Source organism: Heptranchias perlo, chromosome 11 (assembly GCF_035084215.1).
Source record: "Heptranchias perlo isolate sHepPer1 chromosome 11, sHepPer1.hap1, whole genome shotgun sequence".
Taxonomy (NCBI): domain Eukaryota; kingdom Metazoa; phylum Chordata; class Chondrichthyes; order Hexanchiformes; family Hexanchidae; genus Heptranchias; species Heptranchias perlo.
Window position 1 is genome coordinate 63,959,091 of NC_090335.1, and position 13,115 is coordinate 63,972,205.

The 13,115-nt window shown below is 40.2% G+C and overlaps 1 protein-coding gene across 1 annotated transcript in view; it reads right to left on the reverse strand.

Moving 5' to 3' along the window:
* Window positions 1-5,014: 5,014 nt before the first annotated feature.
* itsn1 (intersectin 1 (SH3 domain protein)) overlaps window positions 5,015-13,115 on the reverse strand; it is a 186,724-nt gene continuing 178,623 nt past the window's right edge. Inside the window, exon 41 of the mRNA XM_067993251.1 lies at window positions 5,015-5,643. Coding sequence (XP_067849352.1) covers window positions 5,495-5,643 — 149 coding nt within the window. The 3' untranslated portion in view covers window positions 5,015-5,494. The remainder of the gene's footprint in view (window positions 5,644-13,115) is intronic.

The following is a 13,115-nucleotide window of genomic DNA, read 5'->3' on the forward strand; positions in this document are numbered from 1 at the left end:
CAGTTAACAGGAGTTTGAAGTTAACTAATGCAGCGAGGGTTCTCCATGTAGATTCACTATATAGTCTCCAAGGGAAGAATTATCTTTTTCCATTAGATGAGGGTCACTAAGTACTAACTTGCACATGTTTATTTTCCTTTGTGAAAATACACTTAAACTAAGAAAATGTAACTCTGCCAAGAGAGAGAAATCACATATAATATGTAGACTGAGTGTTCAAAGTGACAATAAGAACAATTAACACACATAGTATGCTATTATAGTAGCTTAACTGTGCACTCGGACAGTGGTTTCCAATGCAAAAAACATGTAACATTTGGCTATATATTGTCTAGTTTGTCCTAGGAGATCCATACATCTCAAACATTAACAGTGAGTCTGACAAAGGCTTTTCATACTTCAACAATGTCCCTATCATACACATTTAGTACAGCAAGAGGTTTGGCTCAACCTCTGTAGATGCAGTATTCATGTTAATTCGGTTGCCACAAGTTACGTTTCAAGTTCTTATAAATGACATTGTTTTTAACAGCTCACAGCAGCAATATTTTTAGTATTTTAAGAGAATCCCTCCCCAAGGAAAAATTAAATTTTGTTACATAATGACCACCACAAACGCTAATTGAAACACCAATGTGCTGTACCACGACAGTGAGTAAATGCAAGTTTGACCACACCTTCCTCTACCCCTCTCCCTCTTAGTATCTAGTTGTTGATTTTAATTATACTGTTTAGGGAGGCTCCAAACAGGGCAAGTGCCTTCTTAGGAGGATGGGAGTAATTGGAGGGATGAGTCATTCCTGACATACTGTTAGTAAGCTACCAAGATGGTGGCTAAGAGCAACATTTGTAGAGGTCTGGGATTAAATCGTTTGCTTGCTATTGGGACTGTAGGTGCTGTAGGGCCAAGGTACACCAAGGAAAAACAGAAAATGTAATATCCTCTGAGTGACTGTTGGCTTCAGCTGTTCACCATTTAAAAATCAGCCCATTGATGCACATCTTTGAAATAAAAATTATTAGTGTAAAGTATGATAATAAAGTGGCTGTATCCCTTTAACCAAGTTACTGTATTGATTCTAATGCATGACAAATAGGATTATATGTTTTAATCCACCAACACTTGTGAAAAAAGGTAAAATTAGTATTTTCAGTCAAATGAGAATGATTACAAATATTGATTTTTTTTTCTCTAACATCTGCAATATACTTATGAAGTTTTAATGTACTTAAAAATAGGCTGAGAAATATAAGAGAGAAGTACTTGGACATACAGCCACTTTAATGGTACAGAACAAGGCAAATGTTTACTTCATGAGGGCAGAGCCTAAACACGTCTATTTCCAAGGTCGTGTGTTTAGCTTTGTTCCCTTATCATTGTTCTCTCAGTGGTATGAAATAGTGGCTTTAGAACATGCAACTGTCCATTAAAGTCTTCTATGACATTCATTAGTATATATCAATAGAGACTGGTTACAATAACAGTAACAACATACAAATAAAAATTATACAACAGACTATGCGCTGGTTTGACAGTTTTGAATTGCATTCTAAAAGTGCAGTTTCCAGTTTAAAAACTCGAGTTTTTCTGCATAATTTGTTCCTCAATAAGATGTGAAAATTTTTAGCTTTTTATATAAATTATACTAGTTACATTTCAGATTAATCTATTTATTACAGACAATATTATCCAAACCAAACTATAACTATACCATTATTTTGACGATAAAAGTGCACAAAGAGCTGAATGACACAACCAGCATGGGAGTGTTCACATTCTAAATAGTAACACTGGAAACTGCTTCTGTTAGTTGTTAAGATTGATTGACCACAACTGTTGCAATAAAGTATGGCAGCAAGGAACAGCCATAACAACCAAATCAAGCCACACTGCAAAAGCTCGAGAACTCGTGAGGTTTAGAATTGCTCACACACAGTGTATGGCTCTCACTGAGTTGCCATTATATTGGCTTTCCAAAGTTAAACTGAGAATTCACATAATTGTAAGAACACAGGATGCAGGGTTCCCATAAAGATCTTTGAAAAGCTACGGCCCATTTCCAAACATTCATAAGAGTATTTTAGTTTTCCCTTGCAAATGTTTAAGTGCACACTGCACCTATATGTTTTTGTCCCAAAGTGGCCAATGTGTAACTACTAATTTCACTATTTCCTGTAACTTTACACCTCAAGGTACAGAAGAATATTTGAATAAACTAGCATTTTATTTTAATGAGAACTCTGCACATACATTTACTGTCCTACAGAGATCTTCGAAACTCTGAAAAATGCGAGCAGACCCTACACCATCCTCAAAGCCTTTAACTTGAGCACCTAACAGTTAACTTGAAAAACAAATATCCTAAAAGTACTTCCCATTTGACTGAGTCCTTCAGTCACAGAAAGAATAGTTAACTAGACCAAATCCAGTATGAATCTGAGAAGGAGGGAGTCAACAAGCCCATAGTAACTTGTCAGATGGGACTTAGGACAGCATATTTCATGAAAGGGCCCCTTCATAACAATTCCAGCAATGAGCATGAATATGGAACTGCAGCTGTATGTTACCACATTTATTTACCACTCAATGTTTCACAATACATTGAACAAATAATTTGTACAGTGTGCAAGATGTTGATTAGATTAGATATTATTTATTTAGGATTTCCTATTTGACAATCTGAGATAAAGAAAAGATAGATTTCAGAATTGCCTGTGTGAAAGCTCATAAAATACACACAATTTCTTATTCACCTATCCTTTATCAAAAATGGGAAAAAATATAATTGCACTCAAAAACTACAATAGGAGTCGTGACCAGGTCCTGCAAAATAAAATTAGTGCAAAATAATAATTTTCTATATGGGAAATAAAACATTTATGGTGTAAATATGAATATTTCTTAATTCTATGTTGAGTCACAAAATATTATTAACCCTTTAATGCAAATATACCTAGGGCATTTATAGGTAAATTAGCAAAACAGACTTAGCCGGGTAGTTATTCACTGGAATGATAATTTAGAATAAGACAGGGCTCATTTTCTATATCTGTTACTGATTTTTTTAAAATTCAAAGTGCAATGTGATTGTCATATTTTACACTGCCAATCATGGTCATATTTACAAGTAATGGGAACAGTAATATCAGAATCCAGTGCTGAAACAAGGTCACAAATGAGGCTGGTTAAGATCTAGTAAAGGATTTTGACGTCACTGAGATGATACACGAGTGTTTGCAGAAAGACTTATATACGCACTTATAGACTTATATAGTTCCCCATAACAGTTTGCCTTTACAAATGAGAATCTACTCAGCAGAAACTGGTGAATAGCTGGTACGTTTTGTAGACATTGAAAGCTCTACTAATTTTAATTACACGTTCTATTATAATTTTAAAAATGTTTCCATGGCCCATAAACCACAAGCAGAATTATCTGCTTAAAAATACAACAGGAATTAAATTAACTTCTTTTTCTTCTCAACTTTTTAAGTGATTTTTTTTAAAAATGAGGAATGGTCCATCAAAAGGTAGTCAGTCAAGACTAAGTAATGTGCTTCACATGTAAAATCTGGTAACAAAATATCTGTGCAAAAAGAGACAGCAAACTAGAATATTAACTAAAGCCGTCCCCCATCTGAAGATGAATTGGAATTAGAATATGCATGTGTGTGGAAATAAGACTGGCTTGCCCATCTTTTTGGATGTGATGTTTAAATTAATCCTATTCTCTAACCTGTAGTTCTTTCATTTTTATATTTGCACTATCTAAATATCATAAATTTATTCAATCATACAAGTTCTGGGCTTTTGAAATCTAAGGATATATTTTGCTGACGTGACCACCTAAACTAAGAATCAGTGTTGTACTTCATTATACTAGCTATAAGCATGAGTACAGTTACGAGTTTTAAGTGGGACAAGCTTACAATTGACATTAAAAATCAAATCTACCAAACTTTTCAGGTTACTTAATAAAACATTTATTTTGAGGGGGATGGTGGGGATGGGGGGTGAAATTTGAAGAACAGGTCTTATGCCTTAAACCTCCATTCTGGAAGCAAAACAATTATTTAAGAACTTTGATAAGTCAACACAAACAAAGGGTTTTGAACAATGAGCGGTTGTTTATCATTTGTATTTACAAATGAAAATCAACAATGAACAAACAATGGCTGCTTGAACTGGCTTTTACCAAATTTTGCAGTTCATTAAGATTGTGTTACCCTTTCACATACTGTGGAAATATTTCAACACCAAAATATAAACTAACATTGCCCATTTGTGAAAAGCATCCAGTGTATAATAGGAGTGTGCATAAAATCTGCTAAATTAAAGCAATTGAAACATAAGTTTGTTCAAAATCTAAAAGTGCATTAAAGATACCAAGGTGTTAAGTTGGCAATTATGTACACAGACATAGTTTTTATTTTTTAAATTACTGATAAATTTTCCTGCTCCCCTGCACTCAAGCATTATTTCTGAGTGGATGGGAACAGGTCAGCCCTGACAAGGATTGTCGATGTCACTCCTCATTCAGCCACTCAGAGCTGCTGTGACATTGCAGGTAAATCTTCTTCCCTTTAGCCTAGTATCTCACCTCTGTGTGGTGCTTCAGCTGGTGAACTGGTTGATACGAGGAACCTGCCCTCTTGGGGGTGCCCAGTTAGAAAACTCAGCAGAGGCTGAAGCTCAAACCCAAATCTCCAAGTCCCTACTCAATTACTAAAGGAACTCTCTATTTGATGAGGGAGACACTTGCAAAAGTTTATTAAATTCTAATACAGTAAACATGTTAACATTATTCACATGACAAGGAATCACAAAATCATGAATCCCTCTCTAATGTGCTGTACAATAGTCACAGACCCCACTTTAGTCAACTGTGCACCTGGATATTTGAGTTACTGACTAAAATTTCTTCTGAAGTGGTTTATATTAACTCATGACACTCCATCTTGACTTGGCACCTTGTTTTTAAAATGTTGCTCCTAAAATGTTGGAATCAAGCGCTCAGAGGCAAAATGATTTACTTTATTTAATGAAGTACACAGTCTAAAATTTATGTTTCTCTCCCCCATCCAAAGAAGGTTACCAAAAATACAGTTTGGCTTCTGTAATTCCCCCTATAAAAACTTGTGCAAGCCACCAAAACTTTCACCTCACAACCAAATCAGTTCAGTTTAGAGCCACCGGTCAACGTTTAGAAAATCAAATTCAAGCTCCGCATTAGTATAATGTTTATCATCACATAGTCTGAAAAATTGACAGTGGAATGTAGAGATGAGAAAGCTATGCACTAACAAATGGAGGGGACATCTACAAACTCTAATTTCATGTCTTTAAATGTTGTGTATAAAACAGTAAACAAAATATGTTCCATGGATACTGCAGCATCAGGAGTTGCAGCATTCCTAGACAGCTTTTGCAGGTACTTGATAAAGTTGCCATATGTGGCTTTTCAATGTACAGAAATTTCCATATATATTACCCTTATGTTTCATCAAAAAGTTGCAGATCCAGGCGAACAACTATCTCACCAGTGGGGACTTCGTGCAGCAAGAGTCGCTTTGAAACAGGACCTTTGGAGCCCTGATCTTTTTTGATATCAGCAACACGAATTTCTGTGCGCCCCAAAAAATCTATGAGGGGGGGAGAAAGGACATTTATAGTGAAGTCTTAAACTACTGAACCAGTAAAGAAAGAACTTGCATTTATATAGCGCCGTTAATAAAGTGCATTACAGCCAATGAAGTACTTTCGAAGTGTAGTCACTGTTGTAATGTAGGAAACGTGGCGGCCAATTTGCGGCACAAGGTCCCACAAACAGCAATGAGATAAAGACCAGATAATCTTTTTTAGTGACATTGGTTGAGTGATAAATATTGGCCAGGACACCAGGGAGAATTCCCCTGTTCTTCTTCGAAATACTGCCGAGGGATCTTATACCTCCACCCGAGAGGGCAAACGAGATCTCGGTTTAACATCTCATCCGAAAGACGGCACCTTTGACAGTGCAACACTCCCTCAAATCTTCACAATTTCTTTGTCCTTGAATTTCCTTATTCAAAACAACACACTTATCAGTGCGACCTCAGCAATTATGCTTGTACTCACTAAGTTAGAATTATGAATCAGAAAGCCCAGGAGCTCTTGTGACATGTGCTGGTCTCACATCCCAGGAAATGGGTCAAATCCTACAACCACTGTCCATTTAAACCCACCTATGCTTTATTGGTTAGTTTTGCAAAATTTTAGCCAAGCACCTGGCAGTAGCAGGGCAGAGGCACTCATCCCTCTCTTAAGCACAACTCTTATTAGTTGATATGGAGTGGAATGTTGCCCCATGCCGTTGGCACGTGGAGAACATGCATGTGCAGAGACCAAGGAGATGCCTGTAAATAGCAGTGTCCAAGACTTTTTTGTCTTTGTAGGTGACTTAGGTGCACATGCAGCCTCGCGGGCAACATATAAAGTTTCAATCAATATTCCTATTAGTCTGCATATATCTAAAACTGTAAACTAAAAGATCTCGGTGTTCTGATTCAAGATTTATACACCAATGAAGCAATAACACTAAAAACAGCCTTTTCCAAACCTCCAGGTCCTTGCAATTCAAACAAGACAAATCAGTGAATAAGAAACTAAGCTTCATGGGCCGATTACTGGGGCTTATGAGCCAATTTTTGCAGGACACTGGTTGGACACCACAAAAGAGTAGAAAAGGAAGACATTTAAAAAAATTAAACAACAAGCTGATCAGATTTCATTTTGATTGAAACCAAAAAATAACATTCCACTACCCAGTGGCACAGCAGATTAGCACAATGTCCTGTGAGCAACCTTGGTGAAATTAGTTTGGACAGTCTAAACTCAGGTCTTAGTGAGCACAAGCCCACCGCACAAAGCTGCTCTCAATGTGCCACTGAACGTCATTTCCTCACTCAGGGGCCACAAAGATGGCTAATGTGGGAAATGAGAAAAATTGCACTGGTACAAAGGAGGCACATTCTGGGTTTTCTGAATTACATTCCCGGGACAGGGAAAAAGAACAACTACGTTGATCTGTTGATGCTATTGCATACAGAAGCTTTAATACTGTGCCACATAAGTGATTAGTCCACAAGTAGGAAGGCACGGATTGGAAGCAAGCGTCTGCTGTGAAAGGGTGAACAATTATTGGAATACAGTTTGCACTTATTCAGGGAAATGTAAAAACATTAGATAAATCAGGATCCAATTATTTCTTCTGAAAGAGAATCTACAACAAAGGGCAATATTTCTTAAAACCTGAAAGGTAGGGCTGGGCATGCTTCCCATGTCCTGGACAACCACAGGTGCAGGAAGTGTCGTTAGCTGGAAGAGCTGGAGCTCAGGATTTCGGAGCTTGAGCAGCAGCTGGCGTCACTGCAGTACATCCGCGAGGTTGACAGCTACATGGATAGCACGTTTCAGGAGGTGGTCACCCCAAAGCTTAAGAGAGTGCAGGCAAAGAGGGACTGATTAACCACCAGACAGACAAGGAGGACTAGGCAGGTAGTGCAGAAGTCCCGAGGGCAACTCGCTCTCCAACCAGTATTCAGTTCTGGGCACTGGTGGAGGAGAGGGTTCCTCTGGGGAGTGCAGCCAGAGCCAAGAGCTTAGAACCATGGGTTGCTCAGCTGTACAGGGATGGAGGAGAAAGGTCAGCAGAGCAATAGTGATAGGGGATTCTATAGCTAGGGGTGCAGTTAGGCGTTTCTGCAGCTGCAGACGCGAGTCCAGGATGGTATGTTGCCTCCCTGGTGCTAGGGTCAAGGATGTCACTGAGCAGCTGCAGAACATTCGGGGGGGGGGTGGGGTGAACAGCCAGAGCATGGTCCATATTGGTACCAATGACATAGGTAGAAAGAGGGATGAGCTCCTGCAGGAAGATTTTAAGGAGTTAGGAAAGGAACAGGACCTCAAAAGGTAGTAATCTCCGGATTACTCCTGGTGCCATGCGCTAGTGAGTATAGAAATAGGAGGATAGGGCAGATGAATGCGTGGCTGGAGAGATAGTGCAGCAGGGAGGGATTTAGATTCCTGGGGCATTGGGACCAGTTCTGGGGGAGGTGGGACCAGTACAAGCCGGAAGGGTTGCACCTCAACAGGTCCAGGACCAATATCCTTGCGGGGAGGTTTTTTAGTGTTGTTGGGGAGGGTTTAAACTAGCTTGGCAGGGGGATGGGAACCTGAGTGTATATTCAGATGGGACAGAATCAGAACTGGAGATAGAAGGCAGAAAATTAGTAAATGATTTAGGAAAGCAACAGAAAAAAAGGTTAGAAAATAAACAGCAAGGGAGTTTGGCAGAGCTTAAAAGTATATATATTTTTTTTATTCGTTCACGGGATGTGGGCGTCGCTGGCGAGGCCAGCATTTATTGCCCATCCCTAATTGCCCTCGAGAAGGTAGTGGTGAGCCGCCTTCTTGAACCGCTGCAGTCCGTGTGGTGACGGTTCTCCCACAGTGCTGTTAGGAAGGGAGTTTCAGGATTTTGACCCAGCGACAATGAAGGAACGGCGATATATTTCCAAGTCGGGATGGTGTGTGACTTGAAGGGGAACGTGCAGGTGGTGTTGTTCCCATGTGCCTGCTGCTCTTGTCCTTCTAGGTGGTAGAGGTCGCGGGTTTGGGAGGTGCTGTCGAAGAAGCCTTGGCGAGTTGCTGCAGTGCATCCTGTGGATGGTACACACTGCAGCCACAGTGCGCCGGTGGTGAAGGGAGTGAATGTTTAGTGTGGTGGATGGGGTGCCAATCAAGCGGGCTGCTTTATCTTGGATGGTGTCGAGCTTCTTGAGTGTTGTTGGAGCTGCACTCATCCAAGCAAGTGGAGAGTATTCCATCACACTCCTGACTTGTGCCTTGTAGATGGTGGAAAGGCTTTGGGGAGTCAGAAGGTGAGTCACTCGCCGCAGAATACTCAATGCAAGGAGTATAGTGAATAAGGCAGATGAGTTGAGGGTACAGATAGACATGTTGCAGTACAATATCTTAGCTATTACAGAAACATGGCTTAAAGAGGGGCAGGAATGGCAGCTGAACATTCCTGGTTATAGGATTTTCAGGCAAGACAGAGAAGGGGATAAAAAAGGAGAGGGGTGGCAATTTTGGTTAAAGAAACAATTACAGCTGTGAGGAGGAATGATATGTTAGAAGGATCATCAAATGAGGCCATATGGGTTCAGCTAAGGAACAAAAAAGGAGCAGTCACACTACTGGGAGTGTACTATAGATCCCCAAACAGTCAAGGGGAGATAGAAGAGCAAATATGTAGGCAAGTTTCTGAGAAGTGCAATAACGGTAGGGCAGTAATAGTAGGAGATTCCAACTACCCTAATATTAACTGGGATACAATCAGTATCAAGGGTATAAAAGGCGCAAAATTCTTAAATTGCATTCAAGAGAACCTTTTTAGCCAGTACGTAGCAAGCCCAACAAGAGAGGGGGCAGTTCTGGATTTAGTTTTAGGAAATGAGGCTGGGCAGGTGGAAGGAGTATCAGCGGAAGAGCATTTTGGTGGTAGTAATCATAGTTCAGTTAGTTTTAGCATAGTTATGGAAAAGGACAAAGATAGAACAGGAGTTAAAGTTCTCAATTGGGGAAAGGCAATTTTACTAAGCTAAGAAGTGATTTAACAAAAGTGGACTGGAAACAGCTACTTGAAGGTAAATCAATTTCAGAGCAATGGGAGGCATTCGAGGGGAAGATTCAAGGCGTGCAAAGTAAACATGTTCCCACAAAGATAAAGGGTGGGACTGCCAAATCCAGAGCCCCCTAGATGTCAAGGAGCATACAGGGTAAGATAAGGCAGAAAAGGAAAGCTTATGTCAGACAGCGAGAACTCAATACTACAGAAAGCCTAGAGGACTATAAAAAGTGCAGGGGTGAAATTAAAAAGGAAATTAGGAAAGCAAAGAGAGGGCATGAAAAAATATCGGCAAGTAAAATCAAGGAAAATCAAAGATGTTTTATAAATACATTAAGAGCAAGAGGATAGCTAAGGAAAGAGACCAAAAAGGTAACCTTTGTGTGGAGGTGGAAGATGCTGGTATGGTTCTTAATGAATACTTTGTGTCTGTCTTCACAAAATAGAGGGACGATGCAGACATTGTGGTTAAGGAGGAGGAGTGTGAAATATTGGATGGGATAAACTTAGTGAGAGGAAGTATTAAGGGGATTAGCATCTTTGAAAGTAGATAAATCACCAGGGCCAGATTAAATGTATCCCTGGCTGTTAAAAGAAGCAAGGGAGGAAGTAACAGCAGCTCTGACCATCATTTTCCAATCCTCCCTGGATACAGGCGTGGTGCTGGAGGATTGGAGGACTGCTAACGTTGTACCATTGTTTAAAAAGGGAGCGAGGGATAGACCGAGTAATTACAGGCCAGTCAGTCTAACCTCGGTGGTGGGCAAATTATTAGAATCAATTCTGAGGGACAGGAAAAACCGTCACTTAGAAAGGCACGGAGTAATCAAGGAGAGTCAGCATGGATTTGTTAAGGGAAGGTTGTGTCTGACTAACTTGATTGAATTTTTGAGGAGGTAACAAGGAGGGTCAATGAGGGTAGCAAGGCTTTTGACAAGGTCCCACGTGGCAGACTGATCAGAAAAGTAAAAGCCCATGGGATTTAAAGGAAAGTGGCAAGTTGGATCCAAAATTGGCTCAGTGGCAGGAAGCAAAGGGTAATGGTCAACGAGTGTTTTTGTGACTGGAAGGCTGTTTCCAGTAGGGTTCTGCAGGGCTCAGTACCAGGTCCCTTGCTTTTATGATATATATTAATGATTTGGACTTAAATGTAGGGGGCATGATTAAGAAGTTTGCAGATGATACAAAAGTTGGCTGTGTGGTTGATAGTGAGGAGGAAAGCTGTAGATTGCAGGAAGATATCAATGGACTGGTCAGGTGGGCAGAAAAGTGGCAAATGGGATTCAATCCAGAGAAGTGTGAGGTAATGCATTTGGGGAGGGCAAACAAGGTAAAGGAATACACAATAAATGGAAGGATACTGAAAGGTGTAGAGGACGGGAGGGACCTTGGAATGCATGTCCATAGATCCCTGAAGGTAGCAGGACAGGTAGATAAGGTGGTTAAGAAGGCATGTGGAATACTTTCCTTTATTAGCTGAGGCATAGAATATAAGAGCAGGGAGGTTATGCTGGAACTGTATAAGACACTGGTCAGGCCACAGCTTGTGTACCACATCCTTCCTGTAATGTCACCACATTACAGGAAGGATGTGATTGCACTAGAGAGGGTACAGAGGAGATTTACAAGGATGTTGCCAGGACTGGAGAATTTAGCTATGAAGAAAGATTGGATACGCTGGGGGTGTTCTCTTTGGAACAGAGGAGGCTGAGGAGTGATTTAATTAAGATGTGCAAAATTATAAGGGGCCTAGATAGAGTGGATAGGAAGGACCTATTTTCCTTAGCAGAGAGGTCAATTACGAGGGGGCATAGATTTAGAGTGATTGGTAGAAAATTAGAGGGGAGCTGAGGAAAAGTTTTTTCACCCAGAGGGTGGTTGGGGTTTGGAACTCACTGCCTGAAAGGGTGGTAGAGGCAGAAATCCTCAACTCATTGAAAAAGTACCTGGATGTGCACCTGAAGTGCCGTGACCTACAGGGCTACAGACTAAGTGCTGGAAAGTGGGATTAGGCTGGGTGGCTCATTTCAGCCGGTGTGGACACGATGGTCCAAATGGCCTCCTTCTGTGCCATGTGCTATGATTCTCGGTACTACATTACGTATATTTACATAGAATTTACAGCACTGAAACAGGCCATTCAGCCCAACATGTCCATGCCGGTGTTTATGCTCCATACGAGCCACCTCCCACCCTATTGCATCTAATCTTATAAGCATATCCTTCTATTCCTTTCTCCCTCATCTACTTATCTAACTTCCCCTTAAATGCATCCATGCCATTTGCCTCAACCACACCTTGTGGTAGTGAGTTCCACATTCTAACCACTCTCTGGGTAAAGATGTTTCTCCTGAATTCCCTATTGGGTTTATTAGTCACTATCTTTTATTTATGACTTTTAGTTTTGGAATCCCCCACAAGTGGAAACATCTTCTCTACGTCTACCCTACCAACCCCCTTTATAATTTCAAAGACCTTTATCAGGTCACCCCTCAGCCTTCTCTTTTCTAGAGAAAAGATCCACAGCCTGTTCAGTCTTTCCTGATAGTTATAACCTCTCAGTTTCTGGTATCATTCTTGTAAATCTTTTTTGCATCTTCATCAGTGCCTCTATATCCTTTTGGTAGTGTGGAGACCAGAACTGTGCATCGTATTCTAAGTGTGGTCTAACCAAGGTTCCCTATAAGTTTAATATAACTTCTCTACTTTTCAATTCTATTCCTCTAGAAATGAACCACAGTGCTTTGTTTGCATTGTTTATGGCCTTGTTAACCTGCATTGTTACTTTTAATGATTTGTGAATGTGTACCCCATGATCCCTTTGCTTCTCTACCCCATTTAGACTCTTATTTTTCAAGAAATATATTGTCTCTTTATTCCTCCTACCAAATGTACAATCTCACACTTAACTATATTAAAATCAATTTGCCATTTACACAACCATTCTGCAATGTAAATAAAGGGCAGCAGAGGGAGTGCTGAGTTACTGTAAAAGTAGAGAAAGTGAGTATAATCCAGTTTAGGCTGGTGAGTGTTTGTAGAGTTTTCACAATCCAGCTGGAAGCTGAAAAGCTCCTGGTAAACAGGTAAATAAAGTTATAATCTGAAGATCTCTGGTATTTGAGGCTAATCCAGAGGAATCATCAGTCCAGTAATAAAAATAGGTTATCAGCTAACAACACAACCATTGCCTTGATGCATCTGTCCTACAATCTTAAGGTTTCAGATTTTTATTTAAGTGAGGATATGGAGGCTGGCAGCGAGATTGGGTTACGTTGTTATACACTTTTTTTTCAGTTGGGCCAGATTATATTTAATGCCATTGGCATGTCATTTCATGTATGTTACGTACCTGCTCCAAGTTTCACAGCAAACAGCCCATTTCTCATGGCCAAATATATGAAAATTGAACGAACAGTACCAGTATAGCAGACTGAAAGATGA